A 14,385-nucleotide genomic window follows, 5' to 3' on the forward strand; every position below is an offset into this window, starting at 1 on the left:
CAAATATGGGTGAAATCGGTTCACGACCACGCCTGAAATCTCGATTATCACTTTATCATGCGAGAGTATAAAATGTTCGGTGACACCCGAACTTAGCCCTTCCTTACTTGTTTTAAATTCAATCTCTGTCTTTCATTTTTCAGAAATCAAATTAAGCAACAATGAATATATCGGAAACTTTGCACGAAAAGTGAAATTAAATGGACAAGTTTTCTTAAAAGTTATGTTGCTTTAGTGCTGAATAAGAATGCAATTCCGATCTTGTATTTGACATTTTACATATATAATATATTCAATATATAGAACCTAGTCGCTTTGGTTGAGTTTAGAACACATATTTCTCATTTAAGGATAATTAGATACATAACTGAGGAATGCACTGCGACCTTAGGTCTATTGTGCCCAAGGATAATTTTATTGTATTTTCGTTAAAAATAATTCAAGTGAAATATATAAATAAAGTGAGCATATCACCTACAATATACTAAGTTAATAAGATACAAAGTTGATTGTAACCCATTCCCGTTGTCGTCAAATAATGAATATTGAATTCTTACGCAACATTTTAAAAAGTTCTTACCAGCGTCTAAAAGTTTTTTGTTAGGTTTGATCACTGCAAGTTGCAAAACCATAAAATATTCTCTTACACACGAACTTAGCCATTCCTTACATTAAGTTAAATATATTTTCTGTAAAAGCTGATACTAATAGAGTTTTCTCTCCTTACTTCGAATAGTCACAGTAATAGCTCGCGGTTGCTATGAGGACTTGGAAGCGAACTTGCGCGATAAATGTGATTTGAACGATCATCCGGAGTGTGTAAAATGTTTCGGTAATCGTTGCAATGACAAAGGACGCGCCGATTTCCAATGCATCGAGTGCAAGTCAAGTGAGGTAAGTGGAAAGATATATTTCTAGAAAATTATTTCAAATTTAATGACGTTCCTCTTATTCCCTGGAAGGATAAAAGATGCGTCTCCGACACCAGCGCCCTGACCGCCGTGCAATGTCCAGTGCCCACAGCTCAGAACTCTTACTGTTATGTCCGCGAGTCCAAGGAGGAAGGCATTACACGTGGCTGTTTTGTGCATCAGCAAGAACAAGAGGAGTGCCTCAGTGATGCACAGTGTTCCATGTGCTTGAGCGACGATGCGGTGGCTTGCAACGCATACAAATTGACCACAGCAGCTAAATCAGGCGGCAGTAGTGGACTTAGCAAAGCCAGTGTCACATCTACCGTTTCTTTTGTTTTGTTCGCTTTTATTGTGCGTTCATTATAAATGTGGGATTGTGTTTTATTTTTTAGTAGAAACTAAGTATTCGATAAAAGTATTCAACACCGAATTCTCGCGATAAGACGGTGTTATTAAATTTATTACCTGTTAATCTTCATATTCTGAGAATAAAGTAATTGTAATGACTAGACTTATTAAGGTATAAACTGTAAGTTCATTATCAAACAAGTTTTTGTATGTACATAAGGTACAGGGTGGTTATAAATGAACGAGTATGTGTTATAAAAGTATAGTTCCATTTGAATATGAAGCTCGTTTAATCGAAATAGATCTTTCGGTTACACTTGAGTTCAAGTCCAGTCTGAATATACATTTTAGCAATAAGTGAGCGCGAGAGTGAGTTAGATGAGCTTCTAAGGTCAAAGAAAGCTCTGTTTATAAGTAGTCAATTTTAGAAGCATTTTTGTTGATATTCGAGTAATGTTATATGGTGTTGTCACAGAAAATTTGGTTGAATCTTCGTTTGTGAGAATTTATTGACGAATATTATTGTTGTTACAGGCACATATTTATAAATCTTTCGCAGTTCTACGCGGATTTAAGTTACATTCGGGCTTATGGATTATAAAGGGTAATCGAGTGATATTTTGCTCCACACGGGAAAAAGTTTAACGCTGTGATATCACACAAACTTGGTGGCCAATCGACAAAAACTTGAAATTATCTAATCACCGAAGTGTTCTCTCAATAAATTCATTGATTGATGCGATGTGTGGAAAGAGGCGCAGTCTTGCTGAAACCAAATATCGCCGAGATTAGTCGGATGCCATTTCAGGCATCAAATAGTCGGTTATAATGGCGCGATAACGGTCGGCATTAAAAGATTACGTTCTCACCAACGTAATTTTTGAAGAAATATGGACCGTTGGTTCTACCGGGACACAAACTACACCAAACCGTTGTTTTTTATGGATGGAATGGCAACGCTTGAATATGATTAGGTTGCTCTTTGTTTGTATCAAATAGGACAATTTTACTTTTTTACATACCCTTAGGTATGGCAGGAAACACCAGCACACCTAATCCTGGATTGCACAGCAATCTGTAGAAAAAGGCTCAAGGCCCTGGATTCTGTCTACATCAGCAGGGATCACATCACCTCACTAGCGCTCGGCAAACTCCTGGAACTATTCAGGCTGCTGGGGCTCTGAGAGATCATCTGATATAGGAGAGGGCACAATAGACCCTAGGTCGCGGTGCATTACCTCAATAACATTATCTATCTATCTAAGTCTTTCCATGATAAAATGTCAATCAATACTCTGCAAAAATAACACGTCAGCTTGATACGACTCACGGGTAATGTATCAAAAAAAGACTATTGAAAAAATATTTCTATTTGGATCACCCGTTATTTCATTACTAGTCTTAATTTTTTAAATAAAAAGGTTTTGTATATAATATAAACTTTCTACAGTAATTGGAGCTGTCTCCGATTCGCCAAACGTAAATCTCCAAAGTATCGAAAAAAGTATACCAGATGTTCAAACAAACAGTTAGCACTTGTGGTGCAACCTTGTATTCAGACGCAATAGTTTTATATTATGATTCTTTCTTAGTGGAGAATTTCTATTTTTCCTGTTAAACCATTATTTTCGTATTAATCATTTATAATAGTAAAAGTGTATTTTTTGTTGTAAATTATTTGACAAGAGCACAGAAAAATTACCATTGAAAGACAGCTTGTCATTTGTGCCATTCACAATAGTAAAACTGGTCTAAAAACCGTAAAACGTAAGGGAATTTATATATTCTTTTAAATCGCTTACAACTCGTTAATTATAATCTTGGAACTTTTTCGAAAACTGAAGGCATCGAAACCAGTTTTCGACCGCCAGTGCCACATTCTGGTTTGAAATGCTGAAGTCATTTCTAAGTGGGTTGAACTTAAGTAGGACATTTTTGATTGCCGCTCTGAAGAAAGATTATAATACACAAGAAAGATATAAATGAAATATTTTACGTTTAATCATAAGAGAAGAAGTAGCTCTATTCATTTCAAAGTTTCACTTTGTATAAGTTTGGAATTTAATCTAAACTAACACTTACCTAGTTATTCAAAATTCTAATTTCTATTTTCTATTATTTTATTCGCGCTCTAGCTGATTTGAAGTAACCCCAAAAGTGCTAAATATATGTTGGTACACACGAGTATAATCTAGTAGGATTTCCCCGATTAATAGTTATTATCAAAAAATTAGCAAAAATGCCCTCGAAACCTAGAAGTGTGTTGCTAGTTCATATTCTCACGTTTGCTGATAAAATGTCATTCGCTTCGAATCCCAAAAACCAAAAATTACCGTTATGATGCATTGCCAATTAGTTTTATGGCTTTCTATAAACATATACCCATCATATTATACGTACTTGGAAATTTATGACAATAATCGAATACATATATGAAGCACTTTCAACAGAAGGGGTTTGACAGCAAAATCGTTGTTTTATCTTACATAGTATAGAAATTAATCGAAGATAAGTCAAGAAATGGAAGAACCAGAAACTATAATACTCTATAATCTACTTTAGGTAGAGTTCATTTTGCAAGTGGGCCATATATATGAGAATATAGGCATATAAATTAAAGCGGGACGATTTACAGGGAGCGAAACGTAAAATAGAGTATGTGGGGAAAAATTGACCCGGTCTAATATACATTTTCTATAAAATTATATTCTGAACTTCAAATAGTGTTGAAAGAGTAATTAGAGGTACTTTTTTCAAAAGAATTGTTTTGAGCGATCACACTTGAGTCGTATCAAGCTGTCATGTAATTTTGTTCAGTATTGTTTGGTATTTCGTCATGAAAGGAATTACGTGTAAACAAAGTTTAAAATGTGTTTCACGAGCTTCGCTCAACTTATGGTTAACATATTCGCCCTACTGAATGTAATATTCACAACCTAATCACCCATCTAGGTACCCAACATTCCTTATTGGACAATATCCGACTGAATAGATCACGTCTAGCACTCAGTGACGAAAATATAGCAGCCCTAGCTGAGAGTGTGTGCGGAGACCGTGGAGAATCATTTCGGTGACGTTCGCAGCAACTCGAGCTTACGTATGGAGCGACTTGGAACATTTTACGTCGAGGTTTCAAGTTGAAAACACACACAATTCAGCTTTTGCAAGAACTGAAGCCGATAGAATTTCCAAAGCGACACCGTTTTGTTCTATGGACTCTTGAAAAATTCCAGGAAGATCAGACGTTTTTAAGCCAAATTTTATTCAGTGATGAGGACCATTTCCGGCTCAATAGATACTAAAACATGAAAAGATTCAAGAGCTGTCATTTCATCCAAAATAATACATAAGAACGTAATTGCCTATGGTGACCGTAATATCGCCTTGATAATCAACTACTTGCCTCAAATTTAAAGTCGTGATCTCGACGACATGTGGCGACAAGATGGCGCCACTTCCCGCAGCAGTCAACGAATTTATTGAGAGAAGGCTTCGACGAGCAGATAATTTCACGTTTTGAGTCGGTCGATTGGCCGCCAAAATCGTGTGATATCACACCGTTAGACTAGTTCCTGTGAAAATACTTATGTAAAGTTTAAAGTCTATGCGGACGTAGTATTGTCAATGATAATAAGTATTCCCCATTAAATTTGAAGTTTCTGTGTTTTATCTTTAAAAAAGTACGGAACTTCGAAATGGATCACCCTTTACATATATACAAAGATGTTCAGTTCAGAACTTTTCAAAGTAATGTCAAAAGAATTTGTGATTAATTTCGTCTGTAATATGTATTTCCAGCACAAAGGAGACTTGGCTCTTGTTTTCTTCCCCCCAGTTGTCAACGAAGGTGGCAAAGATACTTCGTATAGCTTATCGTTTCATCTTATGGAATATTTGCTGAAAACCACTCATGAAAGCCACATATCTAATTGTAATATTAGCACCATGTGATGAGACACATAAAATATAACGTGTTCAAGGTCATCTAACAGTCCTTGAAAAATCCTTAAGTGCATATGTCTATTTTAAAGATAGTCAGATATTTCCCACAGGCCTAAAGTAAATCTGAAGTCATGTAAACTTTGATAAGAATTAGCTCACATGATGAACATTCAATTGGCTGGAATTCAGAGTTCTTTGCTTTGGTATTTTCACAATTTGTAAATGTAAAGTAACGTTTTAAAGTGCTTAACGATTTACTGACTGAAATCTGATTTTTTTTAAACGTCAAAAAAGTATTTGCACTTCACTTGGAGAGCAGCACAAAAACTTCAAATAAACCGCAATTCAAAGCTTAGGAAAGATTAACGGTAATTATAATGGCATTTTAAGCTTATCATATTGAAAGTTAATTTGTCGGAACACAAATATGTACTTCAACTCATTCATTATTTATTGTCGGCTTCATTAGAAGGCGTTTTATGTTAATCTAAAAACACTAGAAGTGCTTCTGAAAAGCTATTTAATTTTTTATTTGGAAAGAATACTTAAAAAGTTAACATTGTTGCCGCTGTTCCCTATTTTAGATTATGACGTGTCTGGAACTTCAGCTTAAGACACATCAAATTGAAGTTAAAATCGCTACTAGCATATTCGGTCGGAAATTGTTGTTTGCAGTTAGTACGCTCTTAAAAAATAGCTAAGGTCAAAAAATTTGATCTATTTTGCTTTTGGAAAGCTAGCTGAAATACTGGGCGATGATTTATGCAGCAGTATGCCTCAGAGTTAATATAGTTTTCCTTTAACGTTTTATTTTATGAAATGGTAAAGGACATTGCTATAGAGCTCTAAGTAAGGGTTTTTGCAGATCATATGCTGCTGTTTAAAACGATATTGAACATATAGAATTGGGAAGAAACCATCCGAGTCCTATTAAACTAAAGGAAGATTCGGATGGTGCAGAGCTGGGAGGTTCTAAGAGGTACGTCGGATGGTATATTTAAGCAGAAGTTTTTGCAATAAGTCGGCGCATAACGATAAAGCTCCAACGCAACTATCGCAACGAACTTATAACCATACTTAGCGATAGTCAAGCGACAATTAAAGCAATTTCTGCCTATGAGATCAAATCGCTACCGTTGCATTATTGTAGAGAATGGCTGAATAGCGAACCTGCCAAGTGCCTCATATGTGTGTCGGGTCACAAACGTATAGCCGGCAATGTACTGGCTGACGAGCTCGCTTGGTTGAATAATATACAATCTATTGGCCATAACATTACAGTCAATGAGGAATTAATGACTTTTTCCTGACTGAATGGTAAAATGTGGATGCAACAAATAAATAGAGAATTTATTGAAGCAAATTTTTTCTGCGGAATTAAACGAAGCCATTACGAGGTTCTCTACTTTTTTAAAGAAAAAACTTATGCTTATTATCACATTTTTTGGCATATATTTTTTGAAAAGTATTTCTTTCAAATTTTGGTCGCGGCTATGACTTAGATGGTCTATCCGTTGAGTAGAATTTTTAATGACTTGTTCGAGCATTTTAACTAGTTACTGGCGAATGACACCCGTGATGTTTTGCTCTACGGTCTGATTCGAAACGAGATTGTCCGCATGGACTTTGTACTTCACATATACCCACAGGAAAAAGCCTAACGCTGTGATATTACCCTATCTTGGTGCCCAATTGACCAGCCCAAAACGAGAAAATTTGTGCTCACCGTAGTGCTCTCTCAATAAATACATTGATTTATGCGATATGTGGGAAATGGTGACCGGCCACCGGCCCACAAACCTCTTGAATGTTTTCAGGTTGCTGTTTATCCCAAATGCGGCAATTTTGCTTTTTAATGTCATCTTATAAACGTCAGATCTTCTTGGAACTTGGAAAGGTCGAGGTTTTGCACGAGCTGTAGCTTGTAAGCTTTCAATTTAAGATTTCGACGTAAAATGTGCCAAGTCGTTCCGTACGTCAGTCGGAGTTCCTGCGAATGGCACTGAATCGACTCTCCACGGTCTTCGGGTACACTCTCAATTACGGTTGCTTATTTTCTTCACTGCGTGATGGTCATTGTCAGTCGGTCGAATATTATACAAAGCAAGTGAACACATTGTTTACAGGACGTGAATTTTCGTAATAAAGTTGAACAATGTGTAAACGTTGTTCAGGCGTAAGTCTTTCCATGACGAAATGCCAAACAATACCTCTTACGATGCATGTCATTACAAGTTTTTCGCTTAATAGGTTATCAAGCGGCATAATAAGTCAATATAGATAAATTTCTTCCTCAAAAACTATTTCATAATATTTGATGTTTACAATTAATATATTTGCAATCGCTGTGATTCTAAGCCCAGTAAGCTGTATGCATGTAGATACTTACATTTTACCGGTTACTGTTAGTATGTTAGTAACTATCAATGAAGCTTATAGAATAGTTTTCCTTTATCAGTGGCAACAATAAATATAATACTTAAATAACAGCAAATTATTTGACTTGCCATTGAGATCACAAGGTTGTGCTGGGTACTCGCGAATACGAGTAGATATGTATATGTATGTGCGGTATAACTAAATAATTCCAACAAATATAATGAACAAATTAATAAGCAATAAATAAATAAAGTGCAATAAAATTAAATCAATGTTATACTTGAGAAATTATCAACAAAATGTTGGAAATTTTCAAAGAGGAAGTGCATAAGTTGAAGTCTATAAAAGGAACCGATGAAAATCATTTTAACTGATTAACCGAACGAAATGTGTCGCATGGAACAACTCGCGCTTGCAGCGCTGCTTGCAGCTGTGCTTTTGGTACACAGCGCGGAAGCCAACCAGGAGACGAGGACCTGCTATGCCTGTGAAGGCATTAACTGTCAAAGAACGTCACTTGCCCAAGAGCAGAAGTGTTTGAATGCTTTGGACTATTGTGTGACTGTCTTTGATAAATGTGAGTAGAAAAAAATATGCATATAATTTTCAGTAATACCCAATGAATATAAATTTTGAATTCTAACTAAAATTAATTATTGACTTTGTAACCTTGATTTTCAGTTACCGTTGTGGTAAAGGGCTGTTCACTCGAGGTGCCCAGTGAGTTGCGCCGCCGCTGTGATGCCAACACCAACGAATGTCATAAATGCAACTCTGATCGCTGCAACAATTTGGGTCAACCGAATTATCTCTGCTTGCAGTGTGACTCTAGCAAGGTATACACACAAATATTATATTTCAACACTAACAATTGCGCAAAAATAATAGTAATTCCATTTATTGCTACATTTCTAGGATGCCAATTGTGCCAGCGCTGCCAGCTCTGTAACGCCAACACGCTGCGCCTCCCCGACTTCCCAGAACTCCTATTGCTATGTGAAATACGACGGCGGTGTCACCACACGTGGCTGTGCCACAACTCTGGCGGACCAACGCAGCTGTTACGCGAGTGCCAATTGCATGCTCTGCTCACCGGGCGAACTGAAGAGTTGCAATAGTGTTGACTTTCAAGCTGGTACACGTGCTCTGAGGCTTTAGAAAGTAATTCATACGTGTATACATGAGTGGTTAAGTAAACTTGTAAAATTTTAGCGGTTTTGATGTTCAACTTGCTTTTGTTTTATATTTAAAAATAAATTGTTAAATGTGTGGTTGCATTTGTCGAAAATACTTGACTTTTGGTATCTCTATTGTGTTTTCACTACGTACATAACTTCGAACCCGCAGAAAAGATCTGAACAGGCATATGGCTGAACTTTTATTTCACGTTTACTGATAGAGAGAGTTCGTAACATGTATTCGTCATTACGTTGGTGACATATTAGGATTCAAAGTTGTAAAGATTTTTAGGTGAGCACACATTTCCAAGACATTTCAAGTGCTCATATTAACTTAAAATATTTGCTATGGACTTTGCTGGTACTGTGAGCTAAAGCGCCTAGAGTTTTTCTGAGCAGTACGTAAAAACTTAAATATTTTCCAAAGATCACGATTGAAATATTTTTTTATTTATATTGAAGTAAAGTGCATTTAAATTCAAAATTTCCGTCTTCTAAATTAGATATCTATTCCTTGAAGCTACCTGTACATAGACTGCATCATAAACTCAAGAGTAGATTTTAGTTATCTTCGAATTGAAATTCTAATTTAAATTGTATATTATAATTTTATATTGTAAGGTGTACTCATGTGGTAAATTCCATGGTTATTTTTTTTTTTTTTTTATGGCACCCGGGAATTTAATATTGGTTCTTTCATTCTAACTGTTAATTTGAAAGCGTTAAATATTAATGAAGTTTTTCTGTGCTTTGGAGCTAACCACGTATCCATAATATAAACAAGTCCGATACATTGTTGACGGTTTCCACATCAACTCAGTTAGTCTCTTCGTTTGAGTTTAGCCTCTCTGGTTTTTTTGAAAAGGAAAAGGGAGCTCCTGAATATCTTCAGGTTGCTCTTCGTTCCAAATGCTACAATTTTGCTTGTTTACATATCCATTGAATCAGAATGTCTGACAAATATTGGGCTCGAAAACGTCGGATCTTCTTGGAACTTTTCACCCATAAAGCAAAGCGACCTTACGAAGATCGAGATGTATTTTCATTGCTATCAATTTAAGATCTCGACTTAAAATGCGTCAAGTCGTTCCAAACGTTAGTCCGAGTTGCTGGGCGAACGGCGCCGAATCGACTCCCACTTTGCTGCTGTATTTTCTTTACTGCGTGCTGGATGTGGTCAATTCGGTTGAATATTTTGCTATAAAGAATCCTGGGTCTCAAGACCAGACAATACTAAACAGATATAATATGACAGCTTGACGCGATTCTCGCGTTATCTGTCAAAAAAGGCTATTGAAAAAATTACCTCTACTTTGATCACCCTTTATATTGTTAGTATAATATATTAAATGATAACTTATTGCCACATTCAAGTCAAAAACAGCAAGAATTATAATACTTGTTCCACCGCTCCAACGGCTTTTGGTTCTATGTAACTTGAACGGACGGAAGCAAGTAAAAATTATTATTGGTTTATTTGCCAAAGTAATAACCATAAGTAGTGTTTAAATATTTTCAAAATGATCACACTTCTTGGATCATTGTGATCCAATGATATCCATTGATTCCATGAAGCAAATATAATGCCTTAAATGTTTTAAATTACTTCGGAAAAGTTTATGAGAGCACTACTACGGATATTACAAAAAAAAATTCTTCATGTTAAAAATACTTTAGATCGACAACAAGTCATACCTATGGAGCCGTGGTGAGCAGCATTACGAATAGACGAAAGCCAGTCTTAGTCTAGCTTAAAGAAGTTAATATAATTCTCAAATAAAAGCTGATTTTATGGGTCGATTTGTATTTCAACTATATGTTATAGTAGTCCGAACTCAACAATTCGTTTAAATATTGTGACTTTATATGGACTTTATAAGCAATCTTTGCCAAATTATGAAGATATATTATTAAATAAAAAAGTTTTCCCCACAAGAAATTTAGTACGACAGTTCAGTTTGTATGACAGCTAAAGCGATCTAATTTGAGCAGTTCCTTCAAGTGAGCAAGCTTAGCGAGAGAAGGGCATGTGTAAACTTTCAGGTAGATATCTTTAAAACTGTGGCACTAGTTCGCGTATATACAAACAGACGTCAAGATTATCATTTATATAAACATATATTTTATAAGGTCGTTTAATTATCTTGTTTTTCTAGATATTACCAACTTCTTGGCAAATGAAACGTAGTTCTGGATAAGGAAGCAAAGCGTACGGATCTGATAGTGAACGAGGCCAAGACGAAATATCTCCTGCCATCAAATACGCACTCGCGACTTGGCTTCCACGTCACTGTTGACAGTCATAGCTTCGAAGTCGTAGACGATTTCGTCTATCATGGAAACAACATCTGATGAGTTGACGAGTTTTCGAGAGAAAGGTACTGCAGCTACGCTGGCTAGGTCATGTCGGCCGAATGGACGAAACCACTCTACGTGGACTCTTTTAAGAATTTAACTTGATACTGAATTATATTAAAATAAAAGGGAGAAAACTTGCGCTGTCGTGGATCCAACAACACTCCAGAACTATTAATAATTCGATAAGAAGAAGAAGTAGCCGTAGAGCAATAGTCTGTCTGTATTAGGAGCTTAGGAGCTTTTCGATTACAAAGTAAAAATTTTGAAAAATACCAGAGTAATTCCTTTGGCTTTTATTTGAATTAAATGCAGGAACACCGAATCGATTTAGTGCTTTTATTGTTAAGGCTATATGTTATAGGAAGTACCTGCATACGTATTACAAATATAATCAGGTTTTAAGTGCGTGATATTATATAGAGGACTACATACCCCACGTCAAATCGTACAACTGAAGAACTCTTTACAGTTATCTACGAGTGCTATTATCTGATAAAACATACAGAGGTAGATGTAAACACTTTACTATTCTAAACAAAAATATTATTTAAAGTCTAAATGAGCGAATCAACAAAATTACAAGTACGGGCATATGATGCATGAATTCCCAACAACAACAAGTCCAGCAATCTCTATAAATATAAGTTGCATAGAAATGCAACGGGTTATTTGACTGATGTAACAATACCGGTAGAGGCTTAAGAAAATGTTGGAGCTAAATAAAAGGACACACAAAGTGCTGACGTATGCGCTGGTGGCCTTGGTGCTGCTGCAAGTGCTGTTCGAGCCCACCGACGCGGCGGCGAAGTGTCACAAATGCACCGGAATTAATTGTCAACGCACGACTTACGCAGCCACGGAGGATTGCACAGACGCGCTGGACAGTTGTGTCACCGTTTTTCAAGAATGTATGCGACCTTTTAAAAACTGCATTAATTTTTTATAAAATAAATTCTCCATTTACTTGTCAATATTCGCAGCTATGGTCCTAGCACAAGGCTGTCTTGGTCAATTAGCCGTAGAGTTACGTAATAAATGTGAAATGCCAAGCACTGAGCAGACCGATGGAACCGAAATGACAGATGTTGATGCCGCCGTGCCCGCAGTTAATAGAGACTGTCATCAGTGTAGTGAGGATTTGTGTAATAATCTTAGCGCTGAGGGTACTGACTGCTTACAGTGTGATTCCAATGAGGTAAGATCTTAAACTTGAAAAATAAATATAATATTTTATTGAGTTATGCCACAGGAAGCCAAATGTGCGAGTGATACTGAGAGCCTACAACCACAAAGATGTCCTATTTCAAAGGCCGTAAATACATATTGTTATGCCAAAATCGAGGTAAGCCGCGCAACACGTGGTTGTGCCACAGATTTGGCGCAGCAAAAAGAATGTCTGAGCAATAGTGGCTGTAGTCTCTGCTCACCTAATGATATTAATGGCTGCAACCGTGATCCTAAGGTAGCAACAAATGATACAACTTCGAGTACAGGTGACTCTGACATGAGCTCAGGAACTTCAGGTACTAGTAATGACAGTTCGAGCTCTAGTGGCTCAGGTACAAGTGGCGGTGACTCGAACTCTGGAAGCTCAGGTACTGGTGGTAGCGGTTCGAGCTCAGGTGTTGCCAGCGGTGGCTCAAATAGTGGAACAAGTTCAGGTACGGGAGATGGAAGTTCGAGTTCTGGAGGTGGCAATAACGGCCCAGATAGTGGAGCAGGTTCAGGCTCAGGTACAGGTGGTGGTGACTCGAGCTCTGGTAGTTCAGGTACTAGTAATGGCGGTTCGAGCTCAGGTACAGGTGAAAGTGACTCCAACTCTGGAAGCCCAGGTACAGCTAGTGGCGGTTCCAGCGGTGGGTCAGATAGTGAAGCAAGTTCCGGTACCGGAAGTGGAGGTACGAGTTCCGGAAGTGGCTCGGGTTCCGATGCAGGCACAGGTGGCAGTGACTCGAGCTCTGGAAGTGGTTCAGGTTCTGACTCAGACACTGAAAATAGTGGTGCCTCCGGTGTATCAAATAAGCTATTTGTCGCAGTAATTTGGATGGTATTACCATATTTTATATAATTTAAACAAGAACAGTATTTAAATTAAAGTCGTAATAAGAAATATGACCATAATAGTTATAAAAACTGTTCTTTTAAATTTATGAGAAGCGTTTTCCTTACAAGAAAGCTTAATCGAAGAGAATTAAAAATTATAACTAAAAAAATTAACCAGTACCAACTGAAACCGGGCGAGCTTCCAACGAATCGAATTATGTGATCAGGCTGTCAGTTTTAATTATCATGTTTTTCTGTATAGAACCGTACGAAGCTTTTAGCACTTTGCTGGAATGTGAAATCTCCCCCGATTTGTGGTGAAATGACCTGCAACAAGAAATCTATAGATTGAGAGATATTTTACTTACCTCAAATGGAAGATAACATTATGAAAAAACTACATGAAATTCCGGCAAAGAAAAAAAACAAGTCAAGGCTATTGTTAAAGGCAAAGGCAAAAGACATTGTAGTAACGCACATTATTGGTTATCTCTTTATTAAACTAAACATGGAAAATATTTAACTCGTTACTCCCTATCTAAAGTGGAAGAACTCATCTGATATCGCCTAAATTCTTCTACTACACTATTAAATTTTACTAGGGAGGGTCAATTAGAAACTGTATTCTCCGTCAACAAACTGATAGGACCAAGTCAGTGTGGCTTTAGGAAAAACCAGCAACTAACCAGATATTCACCATGCGTCAAAACTTGGAAAAAATCCGTGACCAGGGGATCGAACACACTATCTCTTCGTCGATTTTAAAGTTGCTCTTGACATCCCGAAAAGGAGCTGCCTTTATGCCGCTACATCAGAATTTGGTATCCCCACAAGAGTAATAAGTAAGTGTTAGTTGAGTATAACCAAAAGCTCCTTCAGGAACGGGAAGGACCTCTCCGAGCTGTTCGATATAGAAATTTCAGACAAGGCGACTCCCTTTCGTGCGACTTCTTCAATCAACTATTGGAGAAAATAATTTGAGCGGGAGAACTAAATAGAGAAGGTGTCATCTTCTATAAGAGCGTACAGCTGCTGTCGCACGTCGATGATATTGATATCATTGACCTCAACAACCGCGCTGTTAGTTCTGCTTTTTCCAGAATGAATAAGGAAGCAAAGAAAATGGATCTGGTAGTGAACGAGGGCAAGACGAAATATCTAGTGTCATCAAACAATCAGGCGTCGCACTCTCGACTAGCCTCCCATGCTATTGTTGGCACAAA

General features: G+C 37.1%; 4 protein-coding genes across 10 annotated transcripts in view; 3 read left to right on the forward strand and 1 right to left on the reverse strand.

Moving 5' to 3' along the window:
• LOC108978009 overlaps nucleotides 1-1,435 on the forward strand; it is a 3,553-nt gene extending 2,118 nt beyond the window's left edge. The window contains exons 2-3 of the mRNA XM_018948049.1: nucleotides 737-894; nucleotides 963-1,435. Coding sequence (XP_018803594.1) covers nucleotides 737-894; nucleotides 963-1,280 — 476 coding nt within the window. The 3' untranslated portion in view covers nucleotides 1,281-1,435. The remainder of the gene's footprint in view (nucleotides 1-736; nucleotides 895-962) is intronic.
• LOC108978007 overlaps nucleotides 1-14,385 on the reverse strand; it is a 151,208-nt gene that overhangs the window by 21,834 nt on the left and 114,989 nt on the right. The window lies entirely within an intron of this gene.
• Nucleotides 7,784-8,873, forward strand: LOC108978010. The gene is made up of 3 exons (XM_018948050.1): nucleotides 7,784-8,160; nucleotides 8,265-8,419; nucleotides 8,499-8,873. The coding sequence occupies exons 1-3, from the start codon at nucleotides 7,971-7,973 to the stop codon at nucleotides 8,739-8,741; spliced, it is 588 nt and encodes a 195-aa protein (XP_018803595.1). The 5' UTR covers nucleotides 7,784-7,970; the 3' UTR covers nucleotides 8,742-8,873.
• LOC108978008 (GPI-anchored CFEM domain protein A-like) lies at nucleotides 11,770-13,269 on the forward strand. Its single transcript, XM_018948048.1, has 3 exons — nucleotides 11,770-12,027; nucleotides 12,100-12,314; nucleotides 12,369-13,269. Exons 1-3 carry the CDS (start codon nucleotides 11,826-11,828, stop codon nucleotides 13,185-13,187), a joined length of 1,236 nt encoding a protein of 411 aa, XP_018803593.1. The 5' UTR covers nucleotides 11,770-11,825; the 3' UTR covers nucleotides 13,188-13,269.

Source organism: Bactrocera latifrons, unplaced genomic scaffold, assembly GCF_001853355.1.
Source record: "Bactrocera latifrons isolate USDA-ARS-PBARC rearing strain unplaced genomic scaffold, ASM185335v1 scaffold_99, whole genome shotgun sequence".
Classification (NCBI taxonomy): domain Eukaryota; kingdom Metazoa; phylum Arthropoda; class Insecta; order Diptera; family Tephritidae; genus Bactrocera; species Bactrocera latifrons.

What these genes read in the sequence shown, in the direction of transcription:
- LOC108978010 (XM_018948050.1), top strand. Translation starts at nt 7,971, where the DNA reads ATGTGTCGCATGGAACAACTCGCGCTTGCAGCGCTGCTTGCAGCTGTG. An exon ending in TGTGACTGTCTTTGATAAAT is followed by an intron (nt 8,161 to 8,264) that starts GTGAGTAGAAAA and finishes CTTGATTTTCAG; the next exon opens with TTACCGTTGTGGTAAAGGGC. An exon ending in TGCAGTGTGACTCTAGCAAG is followed by an intron (nt 8,420 to 8,498) that starts GTATACACACAA and finishes CTACATTTCTAG; the next exon opens with GATGCCAATTGTGCCAGCGC.
- LOC108978008 (XM_018948048.1), top strand. Translation starts at nt 11,826, where the DNA reads ATGTTGGAGCTAAATAAAAGGACACACAAAGTGCTGACGTATGCGCTG. An exon ending in TGTCACCGTTTTTCAAGAAT is followed by an intron (nt 12,028 to 12,099) that starts GTATGCGACCTT and finishes CAATATTCGCAG; the next exon opens with CTATGGTCCTAGCACAAGGC. An exon ending in TACAGTGTGATTCCAATGAG is followed by an intron (nt 12,315 to 12,368) that starts GTAAGATCTTAA and finishes GTTATGCCACAG; the next exon opens with GAAGCCAAATGTGCGAGTGA.